Raw genomic sequence first — 17,321 nt, 5'->3', positions numbered from 1 at the left:
AAGGAAGAAACACCCAACCAAAAATAGTTTCTCTAAGACAATACCTTATGTCTTTCCCTCTTAGCAGTGTGAATGCTCCAGACCAGAAAACAGACAAAACATCTGCTTATACAGAGACCAACACAGCTGCTGATAGGTAATTATTCAAGTGCTGATAATAAGCAGAACCCGATGGATGCAATTACTATCTTCAGTCCTATGGAAGCAGTAAGGGGGTACTTAGTGTTGCCCACAAGATTTCTTACCTACCTGCTTTTCTTTTTTATGTAAATGACACTATGATGCAAATACTCAAGTTGTTGTCCACAATGTTGCTTGTGCTTGTGCTAATGATTTATATAATAGGATTTAAAGAGAGGGTACTAACTTTTAAACATGACTGTAGCTGTTATTTCTTAATTAAATATGGATACACTTTGCTCTCTTACTTTAACCTTCTTGTAATTTGCTCCTAATATATATTTTTAACATCTGCTTTTAAATGATGAAGCAATGCATTGTTTTGGAAGGTTATATCAAGGCATGGCCTCAACAAAGCAGACTATGGTTTCAGGCTGGGATCATTTGAGTTATTTGATAACTCTTTGGGATGAAAAAAGTGGGATGTAAAAAGTGTTGTCTTTTTTATTCATCAAATTTACTCAATCGGGATCTGAAAAAGTTCAGTTTTTAACTTTTTGCCTTTCAGGCATCAGGTTTTTCTCCATTTACTGAGCTAATCACAACAGTGGCTCATGTTTCATTTACAAACTTGCAGCATTCAACAGTAGAAGCATGTAGTAATAAATGAGGACGTCTACACTCAACTAACCCTGTAATTGTCCTTTCAGAGCTAAGACAGAGTCTCCAAATGTTGCAGATCTAACTGTCCCTAATCCAGACATCTTGCTGTTATTCAGTGAGACTGTTTATAACTCAAGCTGTCCGTCTGATGAAAGGAAAGTGTCTATCACTAAGGACCCCAATATGACCAGAAGGATGTGTCTGTTTTGGATCTAAAACGCATACATGCATGTAGTGCTGGGTGGTATGACCAAAAATTTATATCACGGTATTTTTCAAAATTATATCGGTTTCACGGTATGTCACAGTATTTTTTTTTTTCATGCACAACTGGGTGTTAACCACATTTTCTAATGATTTGGAAAGGAATTGCTGCAGTAAATTGGCTTAGAATGGCCTTTTTTACTGTCATGAGGAGGATGCATAAATCAAATAAATTTGATTTAGGCATGCTTTTCAAAGAAAAAAATCTTTTACAAAATTACAAAGTAGAAAATATTTATTGGACATAAAAAAAATGAAACATTTTTTAATTTCCCAGCATTATGTTGTTTTGGTTCCACCTCCTGGTGAATGTTAGGTAAAATTCTTATGTGGTTACTTTTTGGTTGGCCAACGATTTATGTTTGTGGTGCACAACCGGTATCGGAGCGGCCAGTCTATTTCCTTATATTACAACGCCGTTATTAATTGTTCAGTTTTTTTCCCACTTATTCCACCGAACACCGAAAGTGTTTTTTTTTTGCCATTTTCGGCCGAACAATTTCGGTTACCGAACAATCGGTGCATTCACTACTGCTAAACAGTCCCCTCACAAACAGTGTCCAGCGGCGCTACGTTCCGCCGCGCGGCGTTCCCAATGTTGTGTACGCTACTGTACATACTCACCCGTATTACGGTATATGAAAAATTCATATCATAAGAAAAATAAACACCCGTATTCGGTATGAACCGGTATACCGCCCAGCACTACATGCATGCTGTAAGAGGCTCCTGGTGACCGTCAGACCTCTTTTCCCAACGACCTTCTCGAGAGCAAGGGTGGCATCGGATGGGAGGAAGATGGGGGCTTTAATCAGAGGTTGTGTTTGTGCCTCAGCGGGCCGGATGGAGGCAGTCTGCACATGCACAAACACACAACAGCACACAGAGAAGATGTGCAGACTGTCCCACCCTCAAGTAGGTCACGCGCAGAGCAGACCAGAGCAGAGCAGGGGGCCGGAGTAGAGCTGCGCTGCGTCTGCAGCCATCTGGTTCTGATGTGTTGGATGGCCGCTCCGTGAGACCCGCAGAGAGACTGACAAAGAAAGACGAAGAGAGAAGGAAAGAAAGAAAGAACGAAGGAAGCAGGAGGGTACATTTCTGAGAAGGTGACCTTGAAGTCCAGTGCTTGGGGGGGTGGGGAGGTTGTGAGGAGGTGCTTCTGCGGGCCGCCGCTCCAAAACATCAGGGAGATGAGGTTTCAAGTCAAGAGCTACTTCATTTCACAGCGAGACGATCTGCATCGTTCAGAAGCTATTTGGCCCAGCTGCCTGACTGAATCTGCATTTTCATTTCTCACCAAACACACTTTCAGCGTGCCGTTGTCAGGTTTTATAAACAGACAGAGGTGTCAAAAGTATTCACATTCATTACTCAGGTAGAAGTATAGATACTAGAGTTTAAAAATACTCCTGTAGAAGTTGAAGTATCAACTCAAGTTTTTTACTCAAGTAAAAGTATAAAAGTACTGGTTTCAAAACTACTTAAAGTATAAAAGTAAAAGTAATGTAAGGGGGAAAAAAGCCATTAAGGACAAAAGCCATTGAAAATGAATTCATCTTAGTATAATGCAAATATATTAAAGAACCATATACTGTATGTGTACTATTGAGCATTAACATGTGTTTTAGAGAGCATGAGATATGATGACTAGTTGCCTATAAGTATTATTATGGTGCAAAAGTCAAACTTCATTTATCCTAACCTTTATTGGAATGTACATCCAAGTTTAGTTGCAGGAATCTGAGGGAACGGATGTAAGAACAAAACTGGACAAGAACATCTGAAACAACCACAACCAAATTCACTCTATCCGGATGGAGGAATTTAACTGGATAGTTTTTTTTTAAAGGCCGAAATGAAATAGAGTAACGAGGCTGTTTTTGAAATGTAAGGGGTAAAAAGTACAGATAATTGTGTGAAAATGTAAGGAGTAAAAGTAAAAAGTCGTCTGAAAAATAATTACTCCAGGGAAGTATAGATAACCAAAATTTCTACTTAAGTAAGGTAACAAAGTATTTGTACTTCGTTACTTGACACCTCTGTAAACAGACAATAAGACAGAGGCAAGCAAGGTGAAAATATTTTACTAAGATTCAGACCAGTGTGTTTACAAATTGTGAAACCACCACATTACCAGTGATTAACACATCATCATACTGGTAACAGCATTTCCGCTGCTCGGCCGGTTGCAGTGACATCTGTAGCTCGCAGCTCTGTTTTATTTATCTGAGGTTTGATTTGACCGCTTGTTCTCAGTCCGATGACGTCATGTCGGAATGCTTTGGACTCAAAACATCCATTTTCTGGACCTGTTTTCTCGTGTGCAGGGTCACGGGGGTCTGCTGGAGCCTATCCCAGCTCTCCAAACAATGCAAATAAAAGACCAAGTGAAATGGTGAATTCCATGTGCCGCCAGCACATAAGATGATCAGTGTGCTGCAGGATATTTTCCCTTCCTGAATCAGTTTGGGGGCTTTGGTTCCCGAACTAGACCTAAGCAGGAAACTGTTTGACCTAAACTTAAAATAGATCTGACTAGGAATGGGTGATATTTTACCGTTCACGATAAAGCTGATTTTTGGAAGGAAGGAAGGAAGGAAGGAAGGAAGGAAGGAAGGAAGGAAGGAAGGAAGGAAGGAAGGAAGGAAGGAAGGAAGGAAGGAAGGAAGGAAGGAAGGAAGGAAGGAAGGAAGGAAGGAAGGAAGGAAGGAAGGAAGGAAGGAAGGAAGGAAGGAAGGAAGGAAGGAAGGAAGGAAGGAAGGAAGGAAGGAAGGAAGGAAGGAAGGAAGGAAGGAAGGAAGGAAGGAAGGAAGGAAGGAAGGAAGGAAGGAAGGAAGGAAGGAAGGAAGGAAGGAAGGAAGGAAGGAAGGAAGGAAGGAAGGAAGGAAGGAAGGAAGGAAGGAAGGAAGGAAGGAAGGAAGGAAGGAAGGAAGGAAGGAAGGAAGGAAGGAAGGAAGGAAGGAAGGAAGGAAGGAAGGAAGGAAGGAAGGAAGGAAGGAAGGAAGGAAGGAAGGAAGGAAGGAAGGAAGGAAGGAAGGAAGGAAGGAAGGAAGGAAGGAAGGAAGGAAGGAAGGAAGGAAGGAAGGAAGGAAGGAAGGAAGGAAGGAAGGATAAATTCCCGTTGATGATGTTTTTGTGTAACAAACATGGTGGATCTGAGAGCGAGATAGATTTATATTTGAAAAGGTGGAGTTGAATTGGTATTTTTTTTATCGTCATTTTTATCGTTATCGGGGTAAATGCCAGAAATGATCGTGATACATTTTTTAGTCCATACCGCCCATCCCTAGATCTGACGCTTGAACCTCATGAAAACACAAATGTCATCAAAGAAGGTGAAACTTGTCCCAAGTTGGTCTCGAGTTCACGTTTCATAATTCTGTATCACTTCCGTTTTTCTACCACCCCTCTCCATCCTCCTTGTGAGTCTATTTAATCTGTTTATAGGTAAACTATGGAGAATAATATTGCAGCGTTTGCTGTTAGCATCTAATCTAATATATCCCTGGTTGCTATAAAACCAGAATCATTTTAATCTTTTGCATCCATCAACGGTGTCAGTGGGTGGGGTTTGACGCCCTGATCAGGGAACAGTTTTATGCCTTATTCCTAATCCAATCAATCAAAAGATTTAAAGGTTCCCCGTGTAATCAAATTCCCTGTGATACCTCTCCGGGTTGTGCTCCATCTTTCATCCAGGGACAGCTGGAACAGCCTCTCGTTCCCCGTGACCCTGACCGCACCCAAGCAGGTACAGCAAATGGACGGCTGGGCGGACGGATACCATCACATTCAGTCTTTAAGCATTTTTGAATGAAATATAATGCACTCTGTGATGCCGGTATAATATAAAGTCAGTCGCTGAGTTATAAGCATGAAAGTGCGTTGGAGTCATGTACTCTGTAAGTGTCAGGCTTTCCCATTCAGCCGTGCAGTGCTCTCTAATGAAACGGCTGAGCGTCTCTTCAGCTGAAGTGGAGAGGCCTGAAAAGTGTGAATCGATAGCAGGATGGAAGTCCTTGACCTCCGCTGTCTCACCTCCCTGTCGGCCGTGAATATTCCAACTTTTACCGGCTGTAAGGTTTCCTGTAGGGACGTTGACGGGGGGGGGGGGGGGGCTGCAGTAGGTTTAGTTGTAGTTGTCAGTTAATAATCAGCTCTGCATTAGTGTCTTTTCTGTCTCCTAGGTTGGTTTATGGCGTCAGGATTTGCTCTGAGCTTATCTCTTAGTGTTTGGTTAGTGGGTGGGTGCAAACTGCTCGACTGGCTGAGGGCTCTCAGGCAAGGTGTGGATCGTCTGTGATCGCTCCCAAAGCTCAACAGTAGGGGTGGGCAAAAATATCGATATGGCAATATATCGCGATACTTTTTCAGCTGATTCAATATCGATATTCAAAATTTGAATTTTTTTTTTTTTTAATTATTTTTTATCCCCGATCTTTTTCCCATTATATCACCCAGTGCTCCTACCTAAGTGACAGTCCTGGGCATTGCCACTCTCTACCAACCCCGGAAGGGCCCTGCACTGAGCTCAGGTTTTATTTCACGTTTTATTTAATTTTATAATTTATTTTTTATATAACACAATTGCCTGTCTTTAAAAAATGAAAAAATAATGGACAGAGGTTTATTTATTTATGGATTTATATCTATACTGACTGATCACTGTGCCTGTCCTTGGTTTTAGTTCCCATCTTTCTTGTGTTTATTATCATTTGCCACATAATTAAAGCAACCTCATACTAAATTTAATATTAATTTCAAATGATGTAGATAATATGAAAAACATATACAAATATGTTGTAACTTTAGCTTGTATAGTTATAATAAAACATTGTTTTGACTCAGTTTGTCCCATGAATTGTCACTATAATCTGATGAACGGGCAACTCGGATTTTAAGATCCATAAACCTTTTTACAGTTTTCAGTAGGGGTGGGCGATATGACCTAAAATTAATATCACGGTATTTTTCATCTTTTGAACGGTGACGGTATAATATCACGGTATTTTTTGGTACGTTTTGGGAGGAGTAGCCTGTCCTGTCCCTTTATGTGAATAAGGTTAATATTTTTATAATATAATAAGTAAATGGTAGTATCCTTATCAAAAAGAGACATGGGAGAGTATTATGCATTCTCAACATATTTATTTGGCAAAAAACCTAAAGATCTTACATATATATATATATATATATATATATATATATATATATATATTATATTATATTTATTTTTATATATATATATATTATATTTTAAATATTTTGTAAACCTGTCTTAAAATGTAATACTGGACCTCGGTTGGGCTGGTTGGACAGCGGGTGGTGGAAAAATTCCCTTAATTATATTCTCTAATTTTCTTCTAAAGCCCGCGGTACAGGTGCTTTTTTTCGAGAGAAGAACATGGTTATGGGTATTTTTTTGTCACTCTCTTTCTTTTGGGCAAAAAGATTCTTTTAAACCGACATTCATTAATTTTTTCTCCATCTTGAAGTCGGTGACTGGTATTCCGGCAGGTTGAAACAGCGCTCTGCGCTCCGCTGCCGTCAAAGACCCGCCCCGCTCTACTTCTGATTGGCTAGTGTTAGTTTGGTTGAGCCAGAGCTGCTTTCCTCTCATTCCATTGGTAGACGAACTCGGTTGACTCAACCTTTTTTTTTCTCTCAAACCTTTTTATTTTTTTTTTTTAAAGCACTCAAACTCGCACGCCGAGAAAAAAAACTCCGTACGCCGGAGATCCGGCACGGTGCCGGAATACTTTAAGCCCTGCATTTCTTACTACTCTTGTCGTAAGGTGTAGCAGCATAAACGATGCCTGCAGTGAAAGCTGTTTAGTCTTGGGACGTGCTCCGCTGGTGCTGCTCAGCAGCACCAGCGGAGCAGCGGTCCCAGCGGGACCAGCTGCTGGTCCCGCTTGCGCTCGTTTTGGCCCGAGTTGCCTCTTCATATTCACGGGCGTGCGTGTTTTTTAAGTGATGAAACAGGTTGCTTGTGTTTCCACCTCTTGCTGTCACAACACGGCAGCAAACCTTGCATATCACCGACGTTTTTAATTCCTTATTTAGGCTTATTATTTTATAATTGATTTATTACGGTATTGACGGTATTGCAAAATCCATGTCGTGGCGCAGTTTCACACCGGTGATGACTATGACACCGGTGTACCGCCCACCCCTAGTTTTCAGCAAACTTTATATATCGCAATATCGCAATATATCGCAAAATTTGGATATCGCAATATCATATCGTATCGTGACTCAGGTATCGTGATGTGTATTGTATCGTGAGGTCCTTGGCAATACCCACCCCTGCTCAACAGGTAGATCCGATCGCTCATAATGCTGACGTGAGCTGTGGGATTCTGACACCATTCATCTTAGCAGCTTTTCTTTTAATTACTGCCCTCCCCTGGGAGCCGGCCGAGTAGTTAAACAGAAATCAGCATTGCAGCAATTATTGGCTCACAATGAAATGAATACAATCTTGTCATCTGTAATCATTGGGGGCTCCTATGCCTCGGAGAAAACAGCTTCTCCTTTCTATTTGTTAGAGAGGGTGGGTGGGTGTGTGGGGGATATATAACACACGCCTGCAGAATGGATTCCTGGTCTGCGTTAGAGGACTTTACTGGCAGTAAAGCACGCCACGGATGAAGGTCACTTTCTATAACACTTAATGTTCTGTTCACAATCTCTCTTTTCACTCTATTGTATATTCAGGAAAAAAAGCAGGATGCCTTGAAATCTTCAGGTGATGGGTATGAGAGGCGGAGTTCCTGGATGCTTCAGCAGTGACTGTTAATGTTGCTGTAAAACGTGACATCTTTAAAGCTGCTTTAATGAGGTCTATCATCCTGACAAACCCGCAGAGAATCGTGACAGAACCGTAATCCCCCCCTCAGCTCTTTCAGATCACTGTTGTGGTTGTAAGTTCCACATTGTTAAAGTGAAGTTCACCCTCACGCTATCATGATTTCCAGGCAAACAGGTCGCCGTTTCAGCCCCGCCCCCACCGGCCTAGACAAAGACCCCAGTGTTCATCACGTCTGTCAAAAGTCTAGAAAGATAAAAAAAAAAAAAAAAAAAAGCAGAATCATTTGGGGTTGTTGATCAAAGTGCTACGACGGAGTATTAGGGCCAAACTAAGACAAAAAAAAAAATTGGAAATTACGAGAATAAAGTCATAATGTTGCGAGAATAAAGTCGTAATAGAATAAAGTCGTAATATTATGAGAATAAAGTCGTAATATTATGAGAATAAAGTCGTAATATTATGAGAATAAAGTCGTAATATTATGAGAATAAAGTCGTAATATTATGAGAATAAAGTCGTAATATTACGAGAATAAAGTCGTAATATTACGAGAATAAAGTCGTAATATTACGAGAATAAAGTCGTAATATTACGAGAATAAAGTCGTAATATTGCGAGAATAAAGTCGTAATATTACGAGAATAAAGTCGTAATATTACGAGAATAAAGTCGTAATATTACGAGAATAAAGTCGTAATATTACGAGAATAAAGTCGTAATATTACGAGAATAAAGTCGTAATATTATGAGAATAAAGTCGTAACATTACGAGAAGAAAGTAGTAATTTATGAGAATAAAGTCGTAATATTACAAGAATAAAGTGTTAATTTATGAGAACTCTTAACAGGAAGAGTGTGTTAAAATGTTGAATATTAAGCATCTTGTGAAGTTATATTTATATATTTATAATATATTTAATTTTACAACATTATTCTTGTAATATTACGACTTTATTCTCGTAATATTACGACTTTATTCTCGTAATATTACGACTTTATTCTATTACGACTTTATTCTCACAACATTATGACTTTATTCTCGTAATTTTACGACTTTATTCTCATATTATTATGACTTTATTTTAATAAATTTCTTTTTTTTTTCTTAGTTTGGCCCTAATACTCCGTCGTAAAGTGCAACCCTGAATCTGCAAAAAAAAAAAAAAAAAAACCTTAACATTTGCAAATCTCATTTGAATGCAGCAAAAAAAAAAATTGGACACTTTGGATTTTACCACCATGGCATCCCTGTTTTTATAAGAGCAGTCGCTAAAAGTCTGGTAACCAAGGAGACCAGTTGCTGGAGTTTCAGGAGAGGAATGTTGTCCCTTTCTTATTTTCTACAGGATCCATGCTGCTCGCTGGTCCTGAGTCGGCTTTGTTCAATTGTTGTTTTATGATGTACCAAATGTTTTCATTTGGTAAAAGGTCTAACCACAGGCAAGCCAGCTCTGCACCCACGCTCCACGACTACAAAGCTATGCTGTCGTAATGGCTACCGTTTGGGGTTTTGTATTTGTTCCCTGAAAAGATGTCTGGATGGGAGATTTGTCTGACCACAGGACAGTTTTCCTCAATCAAATTTGAATTCTGCTTGGGAGAAGTCATGGCGTGATCACAAATGGTTTCTCTTTTTTAATAAATGTGTTTTAAGACTCGGAAGTGTCGCTGAGCTCATGCCATGATTTCGATTCCAGAAATATGCCTGTTTTCAAAGCAGTGCCACCTGACCGATTTAAATATCAACCATCAGAGATTTCTTCACATTCTCTGAATCTTTTGACGAATATTAGCTGCTTTCATATTGAGGCCGAACCAGACCAGTTACTCGTCAGTTCCAGTGCTCAACAGAGTTAATCCAGCCAGTATCTCTTGTTTATTTTATGGCTCCTCTTATTAACGATGTTTAGAAGAGGCTTGTGTTGCTTACAACTGTCATTAGCATCTGTCACAGACACGGCCGATTCAGCTTCTGTCTGACTGCAGTCACCTTTTGCATCATCTCTCAGGGTTTACCCGCTCAGTCCCTTCATGCCGCTTGTGTCTGATGGACATGGCTGTTCTTTTCATCGTACTATATCATTGGGATCAGTTCATTAAAAAGATTTGTTCACTAACTTGTTCTGTACTTGATCAACGCTGAACTCGTCGGACTCTGAGATCAAACACTCCTGAGCGATTCATGGTTCTTGGCTTCCAGCATTGCTGTTGCTTTGACATTGAATGCTTGGACAGTGTTTTTTTTTGTTATTTTAGGGTCTTTTTTAACTGCTCTAAAGTTCAACATTGCTTTTGGACTTGTTGAACCCGGAGCAGTGATCACTGATGAGACCCTTTCCTTCCTTAAAGGGGAACTATTATGAAAAACACGTTTTTTCTATCTTTAACATATATAAAGTGGTCTCCCCTCAGCCTGCCAACTCAGAGAAGGAGGAAAACAACCAAATTCTGCAGTGTCTGTACAGCCGCCCGGATGAGCCGTCCAGTGTCATGTGGATCTACGAGCCGTTCAGATTCTGACGACGACGGGAGCGATTTACATCGGTTGGCCTGCGATGCGTGAAACCACGCCCACAACTAACTCTGCCGGCCATAGCTTCCGCCATTTTTTCGTAGCAGTGTATCGTGATGGCGTCTGTTCGAGCTAGACATGCGAATTGCTCTGTTGTTGGTTGTAACAACCAACACAAATGTCTGTATTCTGTCTTTGTGCCCTCTCCTGCTACGTGTCATTCAGGCAGCCAATCAGCACAGAGCCTCATTATCATAGCCCCGCCCACTCAGAATGCCGCATAGATAATGAGGTTAGAGAATGGTAAGATAAAGACATGGCTCAGAGGCTGAATTTCTAATTTATTTAGCAAAAAAAAATCAAAAGCTTGTTTTTAAGACATTCAACGCCTGTTTAAAATAGGTATTAGATGCCATAATAGGTCCCCTTTAAATTGAAGGCTTACTATTTTTGGATGTAATCTGTGGGTTTCTTTACTTATTGTTTAGAAAAGTGCTGTATAGATATGTCATTATTGTTTTTTTTGTGATCAAATTTTTATTTCTTTTTTCCTTTTTCTGAAAAAACAACATGGTGCATGTATATGATATTTTAACAAAAAAACACCAATACATAACAACAACAAATGAATAGATAAATGTAATAACAAAAAGCAAATACAAAACAACAAAAAAAGTAATGCCCTTATTATTAAGTATAACAATGCAAAATTAACACATAAATTAAGGGCAAAGATATATATATATATAATATATAAATAAAATCATAACCCCAGACATTACCCACCCACCCCCTGGATCCTATTGAACAAACCCCATTAAGCAGTTTTAATTTTTGCTTATTGAGGTAAAAGGGGGACTTTAGTTATACATTTTAAGCATAACTGGATAACATGAATGTTTCACATCAGTAAAGCGATACCTAAAGAACCGTAATCACATTCAAATTATGTATAACATTAATTTATATGCAACATCTCCCAAAATAACCTATGATTCCTGAGAATATGAACCCATAAATGTTATAGTCAAAGTTCCTCTGGTTAGTTTTGGGTGCAAATTTCTCAAGAAAAGCAAATTTACATAAGAGATGGCAGTTACTACCAAGTCATTTAGACAGACCACTAGGAAATAAAAAATTACTACAAAAGTACAAAATATAAATATGAACATTTAGTAATGCACATAACCAAGAGATTTAGAGTTATTGCTGAATAATTTAAATCTAGGCTTTAACAAATAACATTAAACATAAAAGAGCCTAAACAAATCTTCAAGGGAGTCATTAGTCGGCTTGCTTTGCTCCTCTGCAGATGTGGACACCTTCTTTGGAGCCTCTTTTACTAAATCATCCATGGCTCTAGGCTACTTTAAATCACATCAATGTGTTTATAATATAACTTTTAACATGGTATACTTAGTTTTCCTTTATCACACTAAGGACATAGAAATGATGTATAATGAATAGTTCACTATATCAAAATATAAACACAACAGAAACTAAATAATTCCTTTATTTCCTCCAGAATAATGACAATATGTCATTATTGTTATCATTCATTTTGTGTCAATTTAGAAAATCAGTTAAAAGAACGGGAGACTAGAAGGTGTGTGTCTGTGACTTTGTAAGTGTAATCATCTTGTATGACCAATAGCCTTAGCCATTAGCTCAGGGGAGATGTAGGTGCTGATTCATTAGTCATTTGTTTGCAGAGAAAGTATTACGCTTTTTTTTCTTTTTTCTAAAATGTTCCCTGACTCATTCACAACTGAGCTCAGCTGAACTTGTGAAGCGAATGGATGTTTTCAGTAAGTGAATCAGTTCAGTTCATTCATCCAAAAGATTTTTTCCCTCATTGGTAACCCACACTCGGATATCCCACCAATGATGCAACAGGGTCAGGAGGGCACTGCAGCGGGGGCTATCAGGCCCATAATGGGAATGGGAATGATTTTTCTGCATCGAATTCGGGGCTGGGGGCGATTAGCGTCTTTAAGCTTTGGTTCAGCCTGATCAATAGTGGGAAAAACAGCTGTTATGTACTGCAGATGATGGAATATTTAAAAATCTTCACAATTTTGCAGAACATTATTCTGAAGTTGTTTTATGACTTGTTGACACAGTTTTTCACAGACTGGTTTGTCCCTGCCCTTCCGAGAGACTTTATAACCAGTCATGTTGCTAAGATATAGTATCACCGATAGATAGGATTATTTCCTAGATTTTCCTCCATATATGTCTTTTCTGTGCTCGTTCGTGCTCCAGTCTTTTGGCTGCCATCAAATTCAAAACCGGCTAACACTTTTCACAAAATTGTAAGATCTCTCACTTTCGCCTTTTCATTTGTTTCCTGATTTACAATGTGAACAAGATATGGCTTCATTAGATTTTTGCATTCTGTTTTTACACAATGACCCAACTTTTTTGGAGATGGGGTTGTATACGTTTTTTTATAGTCTAATTATTATAATATGAACACATTCCAGGTATTTTGTCTAATATCTTCAGGATCTCTTGAATTGCTTCTCGATTCGGTTTTTAATCATGAATGAATGAATGAATGAGTGTGTAGCAGACCTTGGATTTGAAGAAAGGTAGAGAGTCTCGACTGATGCGTAAGGTTTGTTTTATTGAAGTCGCATCCAGAATCATGCCGACAGAGTCCTTACGACACCGTGAAAACTATATAGGAAAAGGATACAAACAATTTATAAAACTAGTTTCCACAGCGCGTATAGAAAACTCATAAATGAAACAGTTCTTAATTTAATAATACAATGTTAAAAACATACACAACTATATCGAATTGTCAAAGGAAACAACCAGAAAACAAAAACAAACATCGTACCTCGCTGCTCTCCAAGGAATGCGAAACAAACTGGTTTCCTCTTGCACAAACAGAGCAGACCCTGAAAAGGTGATTGTCTGTTCATCACCATCAACACCAAAAAGGTATGGACTGACCGGCACAGAGCCACAGATGACAAAAAGGGACCCAATCCTGTATGAAAGCCCAGGGAAGTTTTAAGGTTTACCCGGCTGTCAGAAGCCAGCTGATCATCAACAGCTGGAGCCGCCCCCCGGACCTTTTAAATAATGTGGGCGGATTTCCGGTCAATTTACATACAAATCATATTAAATACAATATATACACAAAAGAAATTACAATTTTAAGACACATCCAAAGAATAATCAACTGAAATTATACTCATAACAAATCCCATGTTTATCATAAAGAAAAATGTATCAACTAAACAAATTGGCCCAATACGGTCCTTTACAGAGTGAATGAATGAAAATATATTTATTTCGGCCAGGTCATTCAGAATTTAGACACCAACAGAAAGCATTAGTTCACGTAATAAAGAGACCTAACCGAAAAGGAATAGGCTGAAGCTATTGCTTATTTACGCCTACCCTTCTCACATGATCAATTTATTCAGATCGCAACATACAAAACATCATACAAAAAAATCATATTGTTTACACAATCCCAAACATAATTCCGTAATAGTATCATCTACTGGATCCCTCATATTTTTCAAACACATTAAACTTAAACAAACGTTTGAATGCATGAATCGACTGGCACATCTTCAATTTTTCATCAAGTGCATTCCATATATTTACACCCCTTACAGTAATACATTGATCTTTAATTTTAGTCCTAGATTTTGGTTTTTCAATCATATGTTTCCCTCAAAGCTCATATCTACTTACCCTTATTTTAAACATGTTTACAATTTTACTAGGTAACAATCATCTGTTGAACATTTTGTACATTATCAATGCTATTTTGTATTCCACTAAATCCATGAATTTAAATGCCCTTAATTTAATAAATAATTCATTTGATGGTTCTCTATAATTTGATTTTGTGATAATCCTTACCGCTCTTTTTTGAAGAATAAAGATCGGTTTAGTATGGGTAAAATATGCACTCCCCCACATTTCTAAACAGTATGTAATGTAGGGAATAAACATAGTACAATACAAAATATATAAAGCACGCTGGTCATGATACTATATTTATAAATATGCTGTATATGTGACTGGAACATTGGGATTTAAACATCCCACCCTGTGCTGGAGGGACAAAAAACTGCTGTTGTGACCATATCGACCCAGTTATTGTACTCACACGGAAATTCTAAGCCGATGTTTTCTTCCTCCACAGCTCCAGGGGGATCTGGACCAGGAGTACCAGGACAAGTTCCGCCGGCTACCCGTGGAGATCCAAGAGTTTGTTCAGGACAGCAGCAAGGCCAAGCTCAACGACGACGGCATCCACGGGAACCTCGTTGCGTCCTCGACATCGGAGAAGATCAACCACAAGGCGTCTCAGTCGGAGGACGACATGGAGGAGGGCTCGTCGGAACAAGTCTACGACACGGCTCTTTAGAGATTTAACCTGTACTTCACACTGGGGACACTATTTGGTGGATGTGGTTGACCCTAGGATGATTCTAGGATGTGACTGCCCCACCATTGGTCCAAATTTGTAACCATCGGGAGGATTAGATCAAATCTGAGCTGGAAATGGTGAGTGGCATCTTGTCCAGAGAACTGTTTTTCGTGTAAAATATATTTTATTTTTTTGTGTGTGTATTTGTACTGTCCCTGTATGTTGTCGTCTCTTTCGGTACAGCCACAGGATGTGTTACACGACACTAATTATTTGCAGGAAAAAGACTTACTTGAACTATTGCACAGAGATTAGTTTCTTTTAATCATTAAATTTTCCCATTGATGTGGTTAGAGAGGCGATTTTCAGTGAAGTCAACATGCACTGTAAAGGAACTCCTTCATATTCAGCCTTTAAAGCCTCCATCTTTACATGTTTGCACTGACGGCTCGCTACAGATAGATATGTGTCTTTTATTTTAACCCAGGGGCACTGGTGGCTTCCTGGTTCTTCATTTTGTTCTCACAGAACTAAACCTATGTGTTGCTGCTGATATATATATATATATATATATATATATATATATATATATATATATATATATATATATATATATATATATATATATATATATATATATATAATTTTTTTTAATGCATCATTTTAACTATTATTTGTTGAGAGTCACTTTTGTGATAGTAATATGGCGCAGAGTGTTCAGTCATTGTTGTTTTGTTTTTGGCAGATTTTTAACCACTTTGCATTGTTTGTGGGCGACTCTGTCCAGAGAGGGAGAGAAGGGAACGTGCATTGTACAGTGTCTGCATGTATATGAACAACTGTAACTGTTACAGTAGCTCTGTAGCAGAGATGTTTATCCATGTAAATCTATTTTCTCTGGTACATGAACTGAACCTGCTAAATATTTGAGCTGTCGTGGCTTGATAAAAGCATCACTGGAATAAGTGAACACGCCCCGTGTTGTGGAACCGCTGACAGCTGCCTCACGTGAACGTCCAGGTCGTCCACTGCGTTTCTTTACCTACCTTTCCCCCCCGTTGAAGTCAAACAGACGAACCAGGACGTTCAAACAGAAGAGGATCCTGTTGCGGTTTATTGAAGTGGCCGCCCCCTGTGCTTTACCGCTCAGGGGAAGGTGGATGTACTTCCCTAAAAGGCCTCCCGGTCCCACTAGTGGAAGTTTTACTACAAGGGAGGAAACTGTGGGGGGAATAATTCCTTCCAGTTTACAGGTGCCGAACACCAGCGTTGACTGGACCGCTTCCTCTTTGACGTGTGAACTGTGTCCATTCAGTAACGGAGGGAAGTGCTTTGGACTTCCTCGCCGCCCAGTGCCATTCAGCTCACGAGTGCGTCACGTGATATCAGATGTTAGTGAATGTGAAGGAACACCAGGCATGCAGGTTCAAAACCACGTTTCAAAACGATGGCGTCGATGTGAGAGTCCTGTGTCTCTGAATGGGTTTGCCTTGTTTGATGTAAAATGTGCAAGATGCATCACTGTTTAAGCTGCAGCTGTTATATTACATGAAGTTGTCTGGTATTGAATAGACCGTGTGCACTTTTTTTAGTACAGTACCACTACTGAGTAATGCTTGTGACGAGCAGTATTTGACAAGTGTCTCATGAGATAAAGAGAGACTTTTCTTTTTTTCTTTCATTTTCTTTTTATGTCTTTAACCGTTTTATTTAACAAGTCCCTCTCCTCAGTTTTAGTGTATGCACTCTGGAAATGTAAATGTATGTATGACACAGAAGATAAAATATGAAGTTGAGAAAAAAAATATAGTGTAAAGGGAACTTGCTTGTAATTAAAATAAATGTGGTTATTATTGTACTTTGCCGGAATGGAGTTGTGTGTCTTTTGATTTTTCATCAGTATGTTTAATGTTGTGTTTTCCTTCTTTTTTATTTTGCATCCTAAAATCATGGGTCTATGTTAGGGCTGGGCGATATGGACCAAAAGTCATATCTCGATATTTTCTAGCTAAATGGCGATACTCGATATATATCGATATTTTTTCTGTGCCATTATTGGGGTTTCCCCCAAAGCATTATAGCGTAGCATCTCTGTTAGCTTCATCTTTTTCTGAGGCAAACCCTTAAAAAAACAGTCAGTTTTAATACAAAGCCTCGTGCCAAATGTCACACAGGTACCTTTATTAACAGAGGTCTGCACAATATCAAAATGTATAAAACAAATGAAATAAAAATAAATTCCCTGCATATATAGAATAAAAATGCTTCTTGGATAAAATAAAACAAATATCCCTTTCCTGCATAACAATTAAATTAAAATACACAATGTAGACAGTAACAGGCAGACTTTTCCACTGAGGTTAACAGTTGTGCAAATAACAAATAAAACATTCAAGTCAATTTGTCACAAAATAAGCTATATCAAAATCATTTAAAAAAAAATGTAAAAAAAAAAAAAAAAAAAATTTTAAATCGATATAAACGATATTGTCTCGTACCATATCGCGTTTGAAAATATATCGATATATATGAAAATCTCAATA

At 38.7% G+C, this 17,321-nt stretch overlaps 1 protein-coding gene and 1 long non-coding RNA gene across 2 annotated transcripts in view; one reads left to right on the top strand and one right to left on the bottom strand.

Annotated features, from left to right (window-relative positions):
- LOC133464381 (uncharacterized) overlaps positions 1-13,419 on the bottom strand; it is a 35,589-nt gene extending 22,170 nt beyond the window's left edge. Inside the window, exons 1-2 of the long non-coding RNA XR_009784479.1 lie at positions 13,222-13,419; positions 12,951-13,055 (exon numbers count right to left, since the gene is read on the bottom strand). This is a non-coding gene — a long non-coding RNA (uncharacterized LOC133464381). The remainder of the gene's footprint in view (positions 1-12,950; positions 13,056-13,221) is intronic.
- Positions 1-15,325, top strand: part of plcb1l (phospholipase C beta 1-like) — a 186,982-nt gene extending 171,657 nt beyond the window's left edge. Inside the window, exon 33 of the mRNA XM_061746295.1 lies at positions 14,551-15,325. Coding sequence (XP_061602279.1) covers positions 14,551-14,775 — 225 coding nt within the window. The 3' untranslated portion in view covers positions 14,776-15,325. The remainder of the gene's footprint in view (positions 1-14,550) is intronic.
- Positions 15,326-17,321: the final 1,996 nt, after the last annotated feature.

Source organism: Cololabis saira, chromosome 18, assembly GCF_033807715.1.
Source record: "Cololabis saira isolate AMF1-May2022 chromosome 18, fColSai1.1, whole genome shotgun sequence".
Lineage (NCBI taxonomy): Eukaryota > Metazoa > Chordata > Actinopteri > Beloniformes > Belonidae > Cololabis > Cololabis saira.
The sequence above is the reverse complement of the archived record's forward strand: the minus strand, read 5'-3'. Positions and strand labels throughout refer to the sequence as shown.